Source organism: Pseudophryne corroboree, chromosome 5 (assembly GCF_028390025.1).
Source record: "Pseudophryne corroboree isolate aPseCor3 chromosome 5, aPseCor3.hap2, whole genome shotgun sequence".
NCBI lineage: Eukaryota > Metazoa > Chordata > Amphibia > Anura > Myobatrachidae > Pseudophryne > Pseudophryne corroboree.
In genome coordinates, this window is record NC_086448.1 from 629,545,686 (window position 1) to 629,562,509 (window position 16,824).

At 43.1% G+C, this 16,824-nt stretch overlaps 1 protein-coding gene across 1 annotated transcript in view; it reads right to left on the bottom strand.

The window, feature by feature from the left end:
* Positions 1-1,838: 1,838 nt before the first annotated feature.
* Positions 1,839-16,824, bottom strand: part of ESCO1 (establishment of sister chromatid cohesion N-acetyltransferase 1) — a 114,939-nt gene continuing 99,953 nt past the window's right edge. Inside the window, exons 8-10 of the mRNA XM_063923573.1 lie at positions 6,742-6,885; positions 5,206-5,393; positions 1,839-2,637 (exon numbers count right to left, since the gene is read on the bottom strand). Coding sequence (XP_063779643.1) covers positions 2,490-2,637; positions 5,206-5,393; positions 6,742-6,885 — 480 coding nt within the window. The 3' untranslated portion in view covers positions 1,839-2,489. The remainder of the gene's footprint in view (positions 2,638-5,205; positions 5,394-6,741; positions 6,886-16,824) is intronic.

Consider the following 16,824-nt stretch of genomic DNA (forward strand, 5'->3'; position numbering starts at 1 on the left):
ATCTGCTGCATTTTGTATTTAGCGCAGTCTTCAAAGGCTGTGGTATTATTATATATCTTTAATGTATATACAGATCATTTATGTGCATGTTTACAAAAAAAACAAAAACATATTGCTCTAATATTTTAACGCATCTCTGTGATAAAACACTCCAGTTTAAACAAGTATGCCACATAGACAAATTAACAGGTTATTATGATATGCCCAATGCAGAGAGATTTATGTTAATACTGTTAAGTCTCACTGTATATAAATGTATGGTTTTGTTCTATATCATTACTATGCACAAAAAGCTGGCTATTTTTTTTTTTACTTTACTTTAATTTAATTATCCCAGCTTTCAACCTAGGGATGGCCATCAATGTGGTTATCAGCAATGGTAATGGTGAAACCATTGATGGCCATCCATTGCATAGTCCAAATGGTGGTCAGCCATGTTCTTTGACTGACTAGCATGTTGGCCAATCGGAACCTGGGGACGGGGCTTAACGGGTGTCACAGTTATGCTCTGTATCCCGACACCTCGTAAAAAAAATAAGAATTTGGTTATGCTGTGCCATCAATGGAGGGTAACTATTTGGTTCTCCCCCATCAAAAGCAATCAACATTAGCCATAAACCATCAATGATTATGGCTATTCCGATTAGAATACTGACAAGCGGTGAGATTATTTGAACATTGCTTACATGGATATGTTAGCAAAATGTTTAACTATATAATACACCTTAAAAGAGTATCTTTACCTTCAATGAAAGTCTATATTAACCCTGTAATGTGCAGTGTTGTGAATGGGCAACAAACCAATTCTGCAGCATATTCTTGTTTCCTTCACTTAAATGCCACTATGGCAAAGTTTAATAAATGTTAAAAAAGATTAAAAAATGTAAAACAAAATCTAGCAAATCTGTTATTTTTTCATTCTTATGGATCACATGAAATAAATTAAGCGTAAAAAAAATGTGCACTTATTTATACTCTATTCATGTAAATACAGGGATAGGAATGCCCACCTTCCGTATATTTTCTATTGCACATGTATACAGGTTGAGTATCCCATATCCAAATATTCCGAAATATGGAATATTCCGAAATACGGACTTTTCTGAGTGAGAGTGAGATAGTGAAACCTTTGATTTTTGATGGCTCAATGTACACAAACTTTGTTTAATACACAGTTATTATAAATATTGTATTAAATGACCTTCAAGCTGTGTGTATAAGGTGTATATGAAACATAAATGAATTGTGTGAATGTACACACACTTTGTTTAATGCACAAAGTTATACAAAATATTGGCTAAAATGACCTTCAGGCTGTGTGTATAAGGTGTATATGAAACATAAATGAATTGTGTGAATGTACACACACTTTGTTTAATGCACAAAGTTATACAAAATATTGGCTAAAATGACCATCAGGCTGTGTGTATAAGGTGTATATGTAACACAAATGCATTCTGTGCTTAGACTTGGGTCCCATCACCATGATATCTCATTATGGTATGCAATTATTCCAAAATACGGAAAAATCCGATATCCAAAATACCTCTGGTCCCAAGCATTTTGGATAAGGGATACTCAACCTGTACCAAACTCTTACCTGTTCTAACAGGTGTACCCAGTCAGCCCTCACTGGAATAGAGAGACTGGCATTTGCAGAGAAGCAACCAGGTGCTGTGTCTTTACTATACATGTATCTTAGGAATTATGGGGCAGATGTATTAAGCCTGGAGAAGTGATAAAGCAGTGATAAGTGCAAGGTGATAAAGCACCAGCCAATCAGCTCCAATAAGTAAATTGATATTTAGGAGCTGATTGGCTGATGCATTATCACCTTCCACTTATCACTGCTTTATCACTTCTCCAGGCTTAATACATCGGTAGCGTCTAGTTTACCTTCGTGGAGAGGACTATTTGGAATAGTAAAGTGTGGCGAGTGAAGCGGAGCGAGACATTGAGCCCGAAGCGTGGCGTGTGCAGCGAGCCCGCGAGGGTCCAATGCTACATAGAAGAAGTTTTTTTTTTTTACCCCAAACGAACGGAGAACAAAGTTTTGTCACTTTCAGGTCCTGAGCACGAAGGTAATATAGACAACCTTAATACATCTGCCCCCCTATCTCTAATAGTCAAAATATCTCAATATGGAATACCCTTTAACAAAAGGCATTTGTGCAGGTGTATATACCCATATAAGGAACTTCAGTTTACACTGAGTCTCCCATCTTTACAATTAGTTTAGTCCACTATGAACAAAATAATTTGCTATATGTAAACATGACTAAAGTACTGTATACAAAATACTTTGAACCATGATCTTCTGGAAGAAAAAGATATCAAAATATTTGCTTTAAAAATTAAGCTTTATCCAGTTTTAAGAAAATAAAAAAAACATGAACAGCCCTTGGGATGTTCACAGCCTGAGTTCATTTATAGGATCATTTGAAGACGCAACACACGTTTCATCTGCAGACTAGAGAAGCTGCAAATCTTCATCTCCCTTGTTGTCCACTGACAAAATTATATACTAGGAACTGACTAGTGCCACAATAATGTGCTGCAAACAGTTTTCCATCTGGAGTTGGATCAGAGAAAGCAATTTCATCTTTGTTTAGATGAGATCCGTAAATGAAATGGTTCCTGTCAGGAAAATAAAAATAAGATTATAATTGTTACTCTAGGCATAAATTCCAATCTGCTGGTGAGATGGCGGAGAAAGCCATTACGCGTTACAGCAATCTAATCGCAGCTGCCAAGACTGTAGAGTAAATGCTCTACTGCAGGAAGCAGGAAAGACAACTGTACAATAGCAAAGGGAGATGGTATATTTATCTCCCGGCGATGTCCACTTCATTTCTAGACGCTTACAATGTACACATGAATTAGATCATAATGTGCACTGAATAGGTAATAAGACTTCTTATTGTTCTCATTATGTACACAGACCAGAGTGTGTGTGCACTCAGACGGAGCACAATCATATCGGTCTTTTGCATACAACTATAGCCACCTCTAGATTCCTTATTTCCACATACCTTGCCTATACAAAGATGGACTTCCGTTAACTTAATTCCTCCATTCCCAAGCCTACTATTTACAGTATGTTAAACATGTTATATATGTACTGCCAATACGTTCTGTGCGCTGGTATCGCTTCCGTCTCATGCACTACTGCAGAGAAGTTAATTAAAAGACAGGGACGATATGCGCCCGTCTATATCAGCGCTACTATCTGTAAAAGCCCCCACACATGAAGCGATGTGATCGCTAGCGACGGGACCCAGCAGGGTGCCGGCATCGGTAACTGCACACACACTTCCCAATACCGGCATCAACATTTGGCAGCATCACATAGTTCACCACCTCCTGCATGTTTAAGCGATCTGAGGCAGCGCATCGCATCTCTACATGCCCACAAACGGAAACGCCCACATTGTTTAAGAAAATCAGTCCATGAGTGGACACCTTAAGATAGTACGCTGATACACACGGCAATGTAAATGGCAGTGGCACTGACCGTTCCGACACATGCAGCTATTTCGGAAACTGTAGGTGTTGTTGTCCATATACTGCCAGGGAGAGCGCTGCTCCTGGCTGCTTGCTCTGGGCTGCATGTGAGATCTCGCGCACGCACCCTGGAGTCTGCCGGGGGTAAAGGGGAGAGACACAGCACATATCAGCATTAAGCTGATACGCTGTGCGCTCTAGCGGGGATCGTCAGAGAGGGAGTTTTCAATCACCCGCTCCAGCAAACGAGATGGTAATAAATCTCCTCGATGAACCTTTCTGCTTCGCCTTGGTAAAGAGGTGAAGCAGGAAGTGCTATAGCGGGACGTTATGTTCCGCTATAGTACATTTATTTCATAGTACCTTGGGGTTTCTTTTCCCCAAAACAATATAGGCCCCCCCGCTCCCCTTTCTAGAAGCACATGTTATATTTTCCCAAATGAACGCATTACCAAGCTGTACATGTTTAGGGCAGTGCTACTGGATGGCGGTTATTAGGTCGACATGAGTTAGGCCGACATACATTGGCCGACCACGTTTGGTCGACATGCATTAAGTCGACATGGAAAAAGGGTTTTCACAATTCCCCCCCCCCCCCCCATTTTTTGACCATGTTCATACTTAATGATCCACGTGGACTACAATTGGGAATGGTAAGCTGTGATGAGCGCAGCGAGGCACCGTGCCCGAAGCATGGAGAGCGAAGCGAGCCATGCAAGGGGACACGGTGCACTAATTGGGGTTCCCCACCACTTTTAGAAGAAAACGACACCAAAAAAAGTTTAAAAAAAACTCATGTCGACCTTTTTCCATGTCGACCTTATGACCATGCCTACCTAATGTGGTTGACCTAATGTATGTCGACCTAATGAACCACACCCGTGCTACTACTGGCAATACTTCTCTATGCCACATTTACGTAGTTTCTTAACTTAGGAGGTATACCATGTGAATGCTACAGATGTGTCCTCCTACATCCTTGCTGAAGTCATGCTAAGCAGCCCTTCTAGTCACACCGTGCTGTAACTCGGTAGCGCCGAGCGTATATATGTGCAACTTTTTCCTGTTTAAATCTAAGTCGCACTGCTATGCGAATATGACGCACAAGCAGCTTCTGCTGACTAAAATTATATGTGGCATGGCTGTATTCTGTTTGTGACCATGGCTGTATCTGCATATGAAATAGTACGTTAGTGTATTACCAGAAATCACTGTAACGTAGCACTTCATATGCAGGTACAGCCACAGTCACACACAGAATATAGGCATGCCGCATATCATTTTAATCGACTGAGTCTGCTTGTGTCACATAGCGATGCGAATAAGATGCATTTTTTGGTAAAAAAAGATGCCCAACGATAGCAGAGCTGCCGACTGACTCACGCCAGGCATCTCCTGCTGCATGGCGTATTAAGGCAAGATGATTGTAGGAGAACACGTGTATTTAGCTTTACAATAGGTGGTCTCTTTCAAATAAATCATGATGGATCATCCAATATACTGCTCTATACTTACTATTGCATATACATATTTATCACTAATTACTAGATTATGCCCATAAGAATGCTTTGGCACATTTATGATTAACTTTTTATATAACGCTATCTATGAGGCTGATTTTGCTTTCAGGATGACAGGATACTACTGACCAATGCCCCGAGTATAACATCTTACGTTATACTCCATGAAATTGCTTATTACCTCAAACACTCAAGCATCCTAGATGCAATCTTCTTCCGTCGCATCATGGAAAAAACCCAGATGCGGCTCACTCCGCAGATAGCTGGCTCAGGAGAGGTGGAGCAGCACCAAGCTTTCACTCGCTCCGAAAGTAACTGATCCTTGTCAGAACTACCACTTGGAATAATATCATCAATCACTCTATAGCCCTAAAAAACAAAGAGGTACAGAAATATCAATGGATTGTGCCACTTAGGAAGAATTGTGAAGGAAAAAGACTGTTCTACAGTATATAAATACATACATTTAAACACGGCCTAAGACTATAGTAACAGTTACATATAACCCATAACTTCCTTATTATTAAATGTAAATCTGGTCAGAATCCACAGCATTTATTACTAATTATTTATTTGATGCCCAATAGCTTCACTACAAACATCTCAAGAGAATTGTAGCGAAAAGTGTGATCTGGAGTCTCTGAATTTGTATACTGTACGTCTTTTTCCATGCCAAGTTCTGATGTGCTTCATATACAGACTCAGTTGGACAAAGATACAAGTGTTGCATACCAAATTAACCAGCACACTCCCAGTATTTCCTATTCGCATCGCACTGCAACTAAGACGCCTGCGCTGCATGGCCAATTCGGGCTAGATGTAAGAAGACACATCTGTGTTTGTGTATTATATTTGTATGAATCAGCATGTGGATGGTGATGTAATTACCAGATCTAACAATTCTACTAGAGTGACAGCCATGGCTGTGTCTCACTGGGCTGGGCAGCGATTGCTTGGAAGACTCTGAAGTGGACTGCTAATGAGATCACTGAACTATATTTCTTAGGGGTGGTCTTCAGTTTGCCGGCGGCTGGGCTCCCGACGACAAGCATACCGGCGCCGAAATCCCGACCGAGGCATACTGACAGCTTTTCTCCCTCTTGGGGGTACACGACCCCCCTGTAGGGAGAATAGGTGCCTGCAAGGGGCTCATTTGCACTCGCCTAGCTGTCGGTATGCCGGCGGATGGGATTCCAGTGCCGGTATGCTGGCCGCCGGGAGCCCGACCGCCGGCATAACATACTACACCCATTTGCTAGGACTGTTGTGAATTGTTTGAACATATAGCAGACAGTAATCGTCTCTCCTGGACAGGTTTAATATTGAGAACACAACCTGCGTCTAAAAGAAAAGTAACAGTATATCAAAATATCTGGACAGATTTGGATGCCCTGGATTACGTTCTCTATGACTATTTGCAGGTACTGTATAAGAAAATCATGACAGCTGAAATAACTGTACTATCATAAATGATACTATTAATGACTATTAGAAAGAAGGTGACTGTCAGAGAAAATTAGGATTCTGCAGTCCTGATCATTTCTCTAATGAACCTCAAAAAAAACGACAATCAACAACTACTGTAACATATATGATTGGAGCAGGTTTTTGGGATATTAACAAAACTCAAATTAGCTGAACCTACAATCTGAAGGTCATTGTGTCTAGATACACAGTAAGATTCATCCACTGTCGAAAGTTCCATTTCAACACTTACCCACTGAATGTGTTCCGCTATTAAGCAACCAACAACTTTCTTATCACTGCTGATAAAGAGAAGCGTCTTTGTCCTGGAATGAAGACGAAGAGGAACCTGCTGGAACCCCAAATCATTATCCACCATTTCTCTAATCTCTTCAACCTAGAGAAAAACAAAGAGTGTAACATAATTAATACTACTAAGAACAGGATGTTAGAATTTAAGTAGATAAAGAGCAAATAAAATAGTTCATACTCAAAAAGACACAATTACAGAAGTGGGGAGAAAGGAATCTCTTATTTTTAAAGATTACTGATGGGCACCACGAGTGCAAGCTCTTGGACGGTGCCTGTAAATGGCTTCTAGCACTCGCGGTAGGCATTGCTTGGCCTACCAGTCCCCAGGGATGGTGTGCTGCTGCACAAGTGGAACAGTAGCTACATGACCAGAATTGGACACAAAAACAGCCAACATCTGCTTGGCATGTGCTCATGTTGGATTTTCTGTAGTGGCGCACCTCTAGCTGGGGTCCACTGGGTCAACTGTTTGGTCTCAGGGTCAAAACTGTAGATACAGGATTCATGGTCACTGATGATCTCCCAATCCTGTCCAGCATGTTGCAGCACCAAGTCACATGAGCTTCCTTCTCTCTTAAGTCAGCTGACGTGGCACCCAGCATGCAGAAACCTTGCTCAGGCCAAGCTTTTCATGGAATATCAAGTGGGCAGATCCCAATGAGATGCCTAACACCTTCTTTAATTGGGCCATGGTCAGTCTGGCGGCCACCGCAACTATGGCCTGCATCGGAGTAACTTTGTCCTCTGTGATGGCAGACACAAGTCGGCCGCAATGCTCATCTTCCAGGGAACGTCCTCGCAACAAAATTCTGCAAACCAAACAAACAGTGGTTTGGGACGGTGCTTCCTACCCAAAAGCAGCTCAGTGTCTGTCAAAACTCTTCTGCTGTCGCAGACCACTCTTGTAGTCGTAGAAGATCATGGCTCTCCAGTGGCCTCTGCTGAGCGTCATAACTAGTTTGTGAAGAAAGTGAACATGCTGACTTCTTCAGTATGCAGTGCTGCTTTTATACGGCTCTGTGCCTTAACATTTCTCAAACACTTTACTAAGAGATTACAGTTCACAACCAGTCACGTTGTGTCTACTTATGCACTGCACATCTGGAAACTTATTGCACACTGCTCCGTATTAGCACGCAGGTCTCTCCAGCACCAGCCTCTCTCCTGCATACAAACACGCTCAGCTCTTCATGCTGTTTGAGAGCTAACAAAGAGGCCAGGGGCCAGCATAGGGGTGTCTGTGCTGGCCACAGATGCAGTTGAGCATAATGTACAAATCAGCCCAATTCCTGGGTGAAAGTGGATATAGATCTCAATTCAGTGTAAAGAGCAAAATAATTTTTCTGAAATAATGCGTTTTAAATAAGTGCTCCTCTTTACCGCTGCTATAAGGACTATACACCTAATTAAATTAGCATGTTAGTGATTATACCTTTCCCTCACTGCTGTACATATATTATCAATGGAATACAATGTTAACAATTAAATCACACCCATAGTGTACATACACAAAATGGCGAAAAATTGTGCAAAAAAGAATAAATAGGATTTTAAATTACCTACCTGTAAATCCTTTTCTCGTAGCCCGTAGAGGATACTGGGGTCCACATTAGTACCATGGGGTATAGACGGGTCCACTAGGAGCCTTGGGCACTTTAAGAAATCAATAGTGTGCACTGGCTCCTCCCTCTATGCCCCTCCTACCAGACTCAGTCTAGAAATTGTGCCCGAGGAGACTGACATATCTTGAGAGAAGGATTCAGAAAAAGATAGTGGTGAGATTCGAACCAGCACACACAAACAAGAAGAAAACCATGTTTACACAACATGAACAAGAACAGCAACAGCTGATCCGACAATAATACTTAACCAAGTAACCCTGGAGGAAACACGAAGCACTGGGCGGGCACCCAGTATCCTCTACGGACTACGAGAAAAGGATTTACCGGTAGGTAATTAAAATCCTATTTTCTCTTACGTCCTAGAGGATACTGGGGTCCACATTAGTACTACAGGGATGTACCAAAGCTCCCAAACCGGGTGGGAGAGTGCTGAGGTTCCTGCAGAACTGATTGACCAAACTGAAGGTCCTCAGAGGCCAAAGTATCGTACTTGTAAAACTTAGCAAACAAGTTCCATCCTGACAAGCTTGCAGAGCCGGCCTTAGGCATAGGCAAACTAGGCAATTGCCTAGGGGCACAAGCAGCTTCTGCTGATTAAAATGATATGCGGCATGCCTATATTCTGTGTGCAGCATTTTGTATGCAGATATAGCCACAGTCGCACACAATATATAGGCATGCTGCATATCATTTTAATCAGCAGAAGCTGCTTGTGCATCCTAGCCACATAGCAATGCAAATGAGATGCATTTTCATAAAAAATAGGCACCCGACGTTAGCAGAGCTGCCAGTAGACTCATGCCAGGAACTATATGTGTCATTATTTGTATAAGGGCATTAATAATGTGTAACATATGTGTAAGGGGCACTATAAGTGTCCTTATGTGTATAAGGGCACTAATGTGTGTGGCATATGTGTAAGGGAAATTATGTGTATAAGGGCATTAATAAGGGTTGGCATAATGTGTAAGGCGCACTATGTTTATAAGGACATTAATAATGTGTGTCATGTGTGTAAGGGGCATTACTGTGTGGTATTATGTGTATAAATGCATTACCAATGTGTGGCATTATGTTTATAAGGTGCTCTACTGTGTGGCGTAACGTATAGAAAGGGCACTACTGTGAATAAAGAGCAATATGGTGTGGTGTAATGTGAATAAGGAGCAATATGGTGTGGTGTAATGAGAATAAAGAGCAATATGGTGTGGTGTAATGTGAATAAGGAGCAATTCAGTATGATGTTATGTGAATGAGGGGCACTACTGTGAGAAGTAACGTATATAAGGTAAATTGGTACTACTGTGTGATGTAATGTGAATAAGGGACACTATCGTATGATAACTTGTGAATAAATTTGCACTACTGTGAGGCATAATTTGAATTGGGGGTACTATTGTGTGGCCATGCCCCTTGCCAGCAAAAACACATACCTTTTTGGGCTGTGCGCCGAATGTGGACACTGTTCTTATTTAAATTACAGGGGGTAGGAAAACAAAAAAATGACTGCTATGGGTGGGGGGTGATGGTGCTAGGAAAGGGGTGCAGGGTCAGAGGCGGAACTAGCGGTGGTGCTAGGGGGCACCAGCCAAAATCTTGCCTAGGGCATTATATTGGTTAGGGCCGGCTCTGCCTGCTTGGCAGAGCTGTAAAGCAGAGACACCCCGGGCAGCCTCCCAGGAAGAACCCACAGACCGAGTAGAGTGGGCATGAACTGACTTAGGAACCGGCAAACCTGCCGTGGCCATGCTGGACAGTCAGCGTGATCCAGCGAGCAATATAGACTGCTTAGAAAGCAGGACCCCCAATTTTCTTGGGATCACAGAGCACAAACAGCGAGTCCGATTTTCTGTGACGAGCTGTCCGTTTGACATAGATTCTCAAAGCCCTCACAACATCCAGGGACTTTGAAGTAGAAGAGGTGCCAGTAAGCACCTGAACCACAGTAGGTCGGTTGATGACACCACCTTTGGAAGAAATTGCTGACGAGTTCTGAGTTCAGCTCTATCTTCATGAAAAATCTAATAGGGGTTCTTGTGAGACAAGGCCCCCAATTCCGAAACACGCCGTGCCAAAGCAAAGGCCAATAGTGTGATCGTTTTCCATGTAAGAAACTGTACATCCACCTTCTGTAAAGGCTCAAACCAATCCGACTGCAGAAAACGCAACACCACGTTAAGCTCCCAAGGTGCCGTGGGAGGCACAAAGGGTGGTTGGATGTGCAGAACGCCTTTCAAGAAGGTCTGAACCTCAGGAAGGGACGCCAACGGTTTCTGGAAGAAAATGGACAAGGCCGAAATCTGGACCTTTATGGAGCCCAGGCGCAGACCCACATCAGACTGCAGAAAAAGCAGAAGACGACCCAGCTGAAATTCTTCTGCAGGAAATGTCCTGTTCTCACACCAAGAGACGCATTTTCCACAAATCTGGTGGTAATGTTTAGACGTTACCCCTTTCCTGGCCTGGATCAAGGTAGGAATTACCTTGTCCGGAATCCCTTTCCGGGCTAGAATTTAACGCTCAACCTCCATGCCGTCAAACGTAGCCACGGTAAGTCTTGATAGACGAATGGCCCCTGTAGTAGAAGATCCTCCAGAAGAGGCAGAGAAATCCTGGCTCTTGGGTACAGACTGATCCTCTGGTGCATGTGTAGATGCGATCCGGGCCATTTGCCTAGAAGATCCAGCTGGAAAGGTCTTGCGTGAAAACTTCCGTACTGCAGTGCCTCGTAAGAAGCTACCATCTTTCCCAGGAGGCGAATGCACAGTTGTACCGATATCAGGGGCAGCCGTAGGACGTCTCTTACCATAGACTGAATTACCAATGCCTTTTCCAAAGGAAGGAACACCTTCTGTACCTCCGTAACCAGTATCATCCCTAGGAACTGAAGCCTCCGTGTTGGTTCCAGGTGAGATTTTGGCAGATTCAGAATCCAACCGTGATCCTGGGAGTAGTCGTGTGGAGAGGGCAATGCTGTGCAACAACCTTTCCCTGGACGGTGCTTTAATCAGTAGAATATCCAGGTACAATATTATGTTCACTCCCTGCTTGCGGAGGAGAAACATCATCTCTGCCATAACCTTGGCAAACACCCTTGGTGCCGTGGAGAGCCCAAAGGGCAGGGCCTGGAACTGGTAGTGATAGTCCTGCAATGCAAACCTTAGATAAAGCTGATGAGGCGTCCAAATCTGAATATGAAGGTACGCATCCTTGATATCCAGAGACAACAGGAATTCTCCCTCCTTCAGACCTGAGATCTCCGCACTCAGCGACTCCATCTTGAATTTGAACACCCGTAAATATGGGGTCAGTGTCTTGAGGTTTAAAAGGGTCTTACCGAACCATCCGGTTTCGGCGCCACAAACAGGTTGGAATAGAAACCCTTGTTTTGTAGGTGAAGTGGAACTGGAACAATGACCTGAGTCTGTACCAGTTTTTGAATTGCTGCTTGTAAAGTCATACTTGCTTCGGGCGAAGCTGGTAAGCCGGATTTGAAGAATCTGTGAGGTGGGAGTTCCTGAAACTCCAATCGGTAGCCTTGGACGATAAGATCTTTTACCTATGGATCCAGGCATGAGGTGGTCCATACGTGACTGAAATATCGTAATTGGGCTCCCACCTGCCTGCTGACCACCGTCATGCTGAAGGCTTTTCGGAAGCAGAACAGGAGGCCTGATCCTGTGAGACTGTATTTGCAGGTTTTCTGGGCTTACCTCTATTACCTTTGAATGCAGTAGAAGAGTCTTTGGCCTTACCTTTAAACTTTGCTGTCTGAAAGGACTGCAACGTTGGTGCAGAATAGGATTTCCTAGCCGGGGGAGCTGCGGAAGGAAGATATGTAGACTTACCCGCCGTAGCCTTGGATATCCACGTATCCAGTTCATCTCCAAAAAGGGCTTCATCTGTGAAAGGTAGGCTTTCCACGCCTTCCTGGAATCCACATCCGCAGTCCACTGGCGTAGCCACAAGCCCCTACGTGCTGACACTGCCATGGCAGTAGTGCGAGCGTTGAGCAATCCAATCTCCTTTAAGGCCTCCACCATAAAGTTAGCAGAATCCTGTATATGCTGTAGGAGTGAAATAATCTGCCCCCTGGACAAGGAATCTAACCTGTCAATTACACTACCAGACCATTTTGCAATCGCCCTAGTGATCCATGCACAAGCTATAGTGCAGGCCTGGCCAACCTGTGGCTCTCCAGCTGTTGTAAAACTACAAGTCCCATCATGCCTTGCCACAGTTTTGCTATTAGGGAATGCTAAAACTGTGGCAGGGCATGCTGGGATGTGTAGTATCGAAACATCTGGAGAGCCACAGGTTGGCCAGGCCTGCTATAGTGGGTCTTTGGGCCACCTCCGCCGCTGTGTACAGAAATTTGAGAGTGGTCTCAATTTTGCGGTCTGCAGCATCTTTCAACAAAGCTGCCCCAGGAACCGGTAAAACAATCTTACGTGACAGCCTGGAAACTGACGCTTCCACTATCGGCGGGTTTTCCCATTTTTTCCCAAACGGGAAGGACGTAATAAACCGTTTTGGAATCTGAAACTTCCTCTCAGGATTAACCCAAGTTGCTTCAAAAAGGGAATATAATTCCTTGGAAGCAAGAAAAGTAGCAGAGGATTTCTTTTTTACATTACATTTTTTTCACTGCTGTTTTGTACATCCTGAAGACGGTGTTGTCTAGCACCGAAACGTTGATGGATATCTCTATTTGAATACAAGCTTTTTTCAAAATCCTCTGAGTGCCGTCCCCCTCTGTATCTTTGTATGCTGGTTACCGGCCTAGGACGTGGACACCGGGGTAAGACCTCATTGATGTATATTGAGTGCCGGAACAAACAATTTGCGTATATATATATATATATATATATATATATATATATATATATATATATATATATATAGTAACACTGTAGGGGAACCGGACCCCGTTTCTTGGGGTAGATGGCAGCCGGCAGCAGCTGAGAAGTCACACAAGTCCAGTTTTTATGGTGCAACTGGCCACGACCAGTTTTATTAAACAGAAAACAAAACAAACATCAAAAGAAAATACCTTGCCTGTCCGGCACTAACTAAACATAAGACGTTCCTAACTGTCTCTAAACAAAAACAGAGTTTTCCAACCAACACTGTATGGCTCACTTGTGTAAGGAAGCGTATTTCTCTCACAGAGATCCTGCAGCCTTCCCAGGCAGTCTGCACACACTAATCAGGCTAGCAGCCCTATAACCCACTTACACAGCTGAAACCCTGATTAGCCCTCTGTGAGGACAAAGACCCAAACTGGGCCCAATGTCTGGAACTTGCCCCATCTCTCTTTCAGGGCCCTTATCCAGCTTTTCCAATAAACTGAAAAGGTTCTGACAAAACAAAACATTTTCCTAATACATGTAAGACAAGAACCTGGGACAAACATACCTGCCCTCAAACACTATTCCAGTGTTCTTGTCACATATCCCCCACCCCTGTTTCGACCTAGAGGCCGGAAAACTTGTAGCCCCCAAACAGAAGATGCGGGACAATGCATCTGCGTTGGCCAATTGTGTACCCGGTCTATGTTCGACAGTAAACTTAAAATCCTGCAATGCCAGAAACCATCTAGTTACACGAGCATTCTTTATACTCTATTTATATACATCCATTTTAAAGGGGCATGATCGGTCACTAGTCTGAATTGTCTACCCAAGAGAACAAGAAAAACAATGGGAGAGCGCTAATTTAATCTGTAGTAGATTTTATTATTAAATGATTAATTTTAAAACTAAAAATAATACCGGCCAGTATCAATAAAATTGATTCATATTTTAGTAAAACACATGTATATACACATAGTATATACGCATGCACCTGATAGTTTCCTCAGTGTGGGTCTAAAGAGGCGGGGAAACGCGTCTGTATTGTCTACCACACATACGGGATAGCGGAGTTGCATTTACCAGCCGGCTGGTTAACAAGTTACCCCTGTGCAAAGAAGGGGCATAAGGCGGAGAAGTGACCACTACCCCCGAGAAAGCGGTTAGTGAGCAAGCAGCCGGGAGGAACATCGCTGCTATAGAGGTGATATACGGACTCCAGATAAGGCTGAATTAAAGAGCTGCAGCCGGGAGGGTAATCATCCAACTGCGGTGAAAGAGGCTTGCTGACTGATCCATAGAAGTATGCTAAGATATCTTATCTGCTGATAACAGCTTTGGATTTAGCACAGATATATTCTTTGCATGGCCATGCATGACTGCTTTTTATCAAATGAATATTGCAGTCAAAATTAACAAAAAGTGACTAATTGCATTACTAAAGTAACTGGCACTCATCAACTGCAAGGAAAAAAACCATCAGGTGCATGCGTATATTGCTACATTGGATATGTGGACTGAACAGTAAACTTGTAGCAAAAATAGAAAGTATCAATTAAGGACTTTCAAACAGAGATTTGGTGCACGTTTATAATACAGCTTTTTTCAGGTCACTGTTTATATGTATTGGTGTAACGTACATGTGTTTTACTAAAATATGAATCAATTTTATTGATACTGGCCGGTATTATTTTTAGTTTTAAAATTAATCATTTAATAATAAAATCGACTACAGATTAAATTAGCGCTCTCCCATTGTTTTACTTGTTCTATTGTTTTGAGGGTTTTTTAAACCAATTACCCCTGGGAAAGCAGCAATTTCTTCTGTGGAATAAAGGCGCCTGTGGTTTTTTGGTTTTGTCTACCCAAGAGGTAATATGTCAAGGTATCTAGTGCCCACTTAATGGCCAAAGCCTCCTTTTCCACAATGGCATACCTTTTTTCATGCTCACTGAGTTTTCTACTCAAATAAATGATAGGGTGTTCGTCCCCATCTCTGGTTTGGGACAGCACAGCCCCTATCCCTACCTCTGAGGCATCTGTCTGTACCACAAATTCTTTTGAAAAATCTGGTGTTATCAATACAGGTTGTGAACACAAAGCCACTTTTAACGCTTGGAACGCTTTTTCTGCATCAGGGTTCCATTTCACCATATTTGACTGCTTCCCTTTGGTAAGGTTTGACAACGGCACTGCTGTGGTCGCAAAATTGGGAATAAACCGTCTATAGTACCCAGTTATTCCCAAAAAAGCCCTTACCTGTTTTTTATTCACTGGACGAGGCCAGTTTTGAATAGCATCAATTTTATTCAATTGGGGCCTAATCAGACCTCTGCCTATGGTGAAGCCCAAGTATTTGACCTCCTCCATTGCGAGGCAGCACTTCTTTGGGTTAGCAGTTAACCCTGCCTCTCTGATTGAGTCCAGTACTGCTTGTACTTTAACCAAATGGGACCCCCAGTCTGTACTGTGAATTACCACATCATCCAAATAGGCAGCTGCATATTTTCTATGGGGCCTCAAAATTTTATCCATCGCCCGTTGAAAGGTTGCTGGAGCCCCATGCAACACAAAGGGTAACATCTTATACTGGTACAGCCCCTCCGGAACCGAAAAGGCTGTTTTTTCTTTTGCGCCATCAGATAAAGGTATTTGCCAGTAACCTTTGGTCAGGTCCAACGTGGTGAGAAACCTGGCTGTTCCCAGCCTTTCTATAAGCTCATCTACACGGGGCATGGCGTATGCATCAAACTTGGACACCTCATTTAACTTACGAAAGTCATTACAGAAGCGTATGCTACCGTCTGGCTTCGGGATGAGAACTATGGGACTGGACCACTCACTGTTAGATTCCTCTATGACTCCAAGTTCTAACATGGTTTTAACTTCTTTAGAAACAGCTTCTCGCTGAGCATCAGGAATCCTATATGGCTTTAAATGGACCGTGACCCCTGGTTCTGTGACAATGTCATGTTTTATTATGGTCGTTTGGCCAGGCAGCTCTGAAAATATCTCCCTATTTTGGATGAGAAATTCTTTAACCTGATTGTTCTGATCAGCTGATAATGTCTCTGACACCTTTATTGCGGGAAGCAACCGAGGTGAAGACACCGAAGGGCAAGGCTCCGCTGACAGAGACAACCTATCTTTCCAGGGTTTGATTAAGTTAACATGGTAGATTTGTTCGGGTTTTCTCTTTCCCGGTTGGTATACTTTGTAATTAACCTCATTCACTTTTCCCCTAATCTCAAATGGACCCTGCCATTTAGCTAAGAACTTGCTTTCCATAGTGGGTACCAAAACAAGAACTCTATCTCCAGGAGCAAATTCCCGTATCTTGGCACTCCGGTTATATACCCTCTGTTGAGCACTTTGGGCCTGTTCCATGTGCTCTCTGACAATAGGTACCACGGCTGCAATCCTATCCTGCATTTGTGTTACATGTTCAACAACGCTTCTATAAGGAGTGGGCTGTTCTTCCCACATCTCTTTGGCAATGTCCAACAGCCCTCTGGGGTGTCTACCATACAAATCAAATGGAGAAAACCC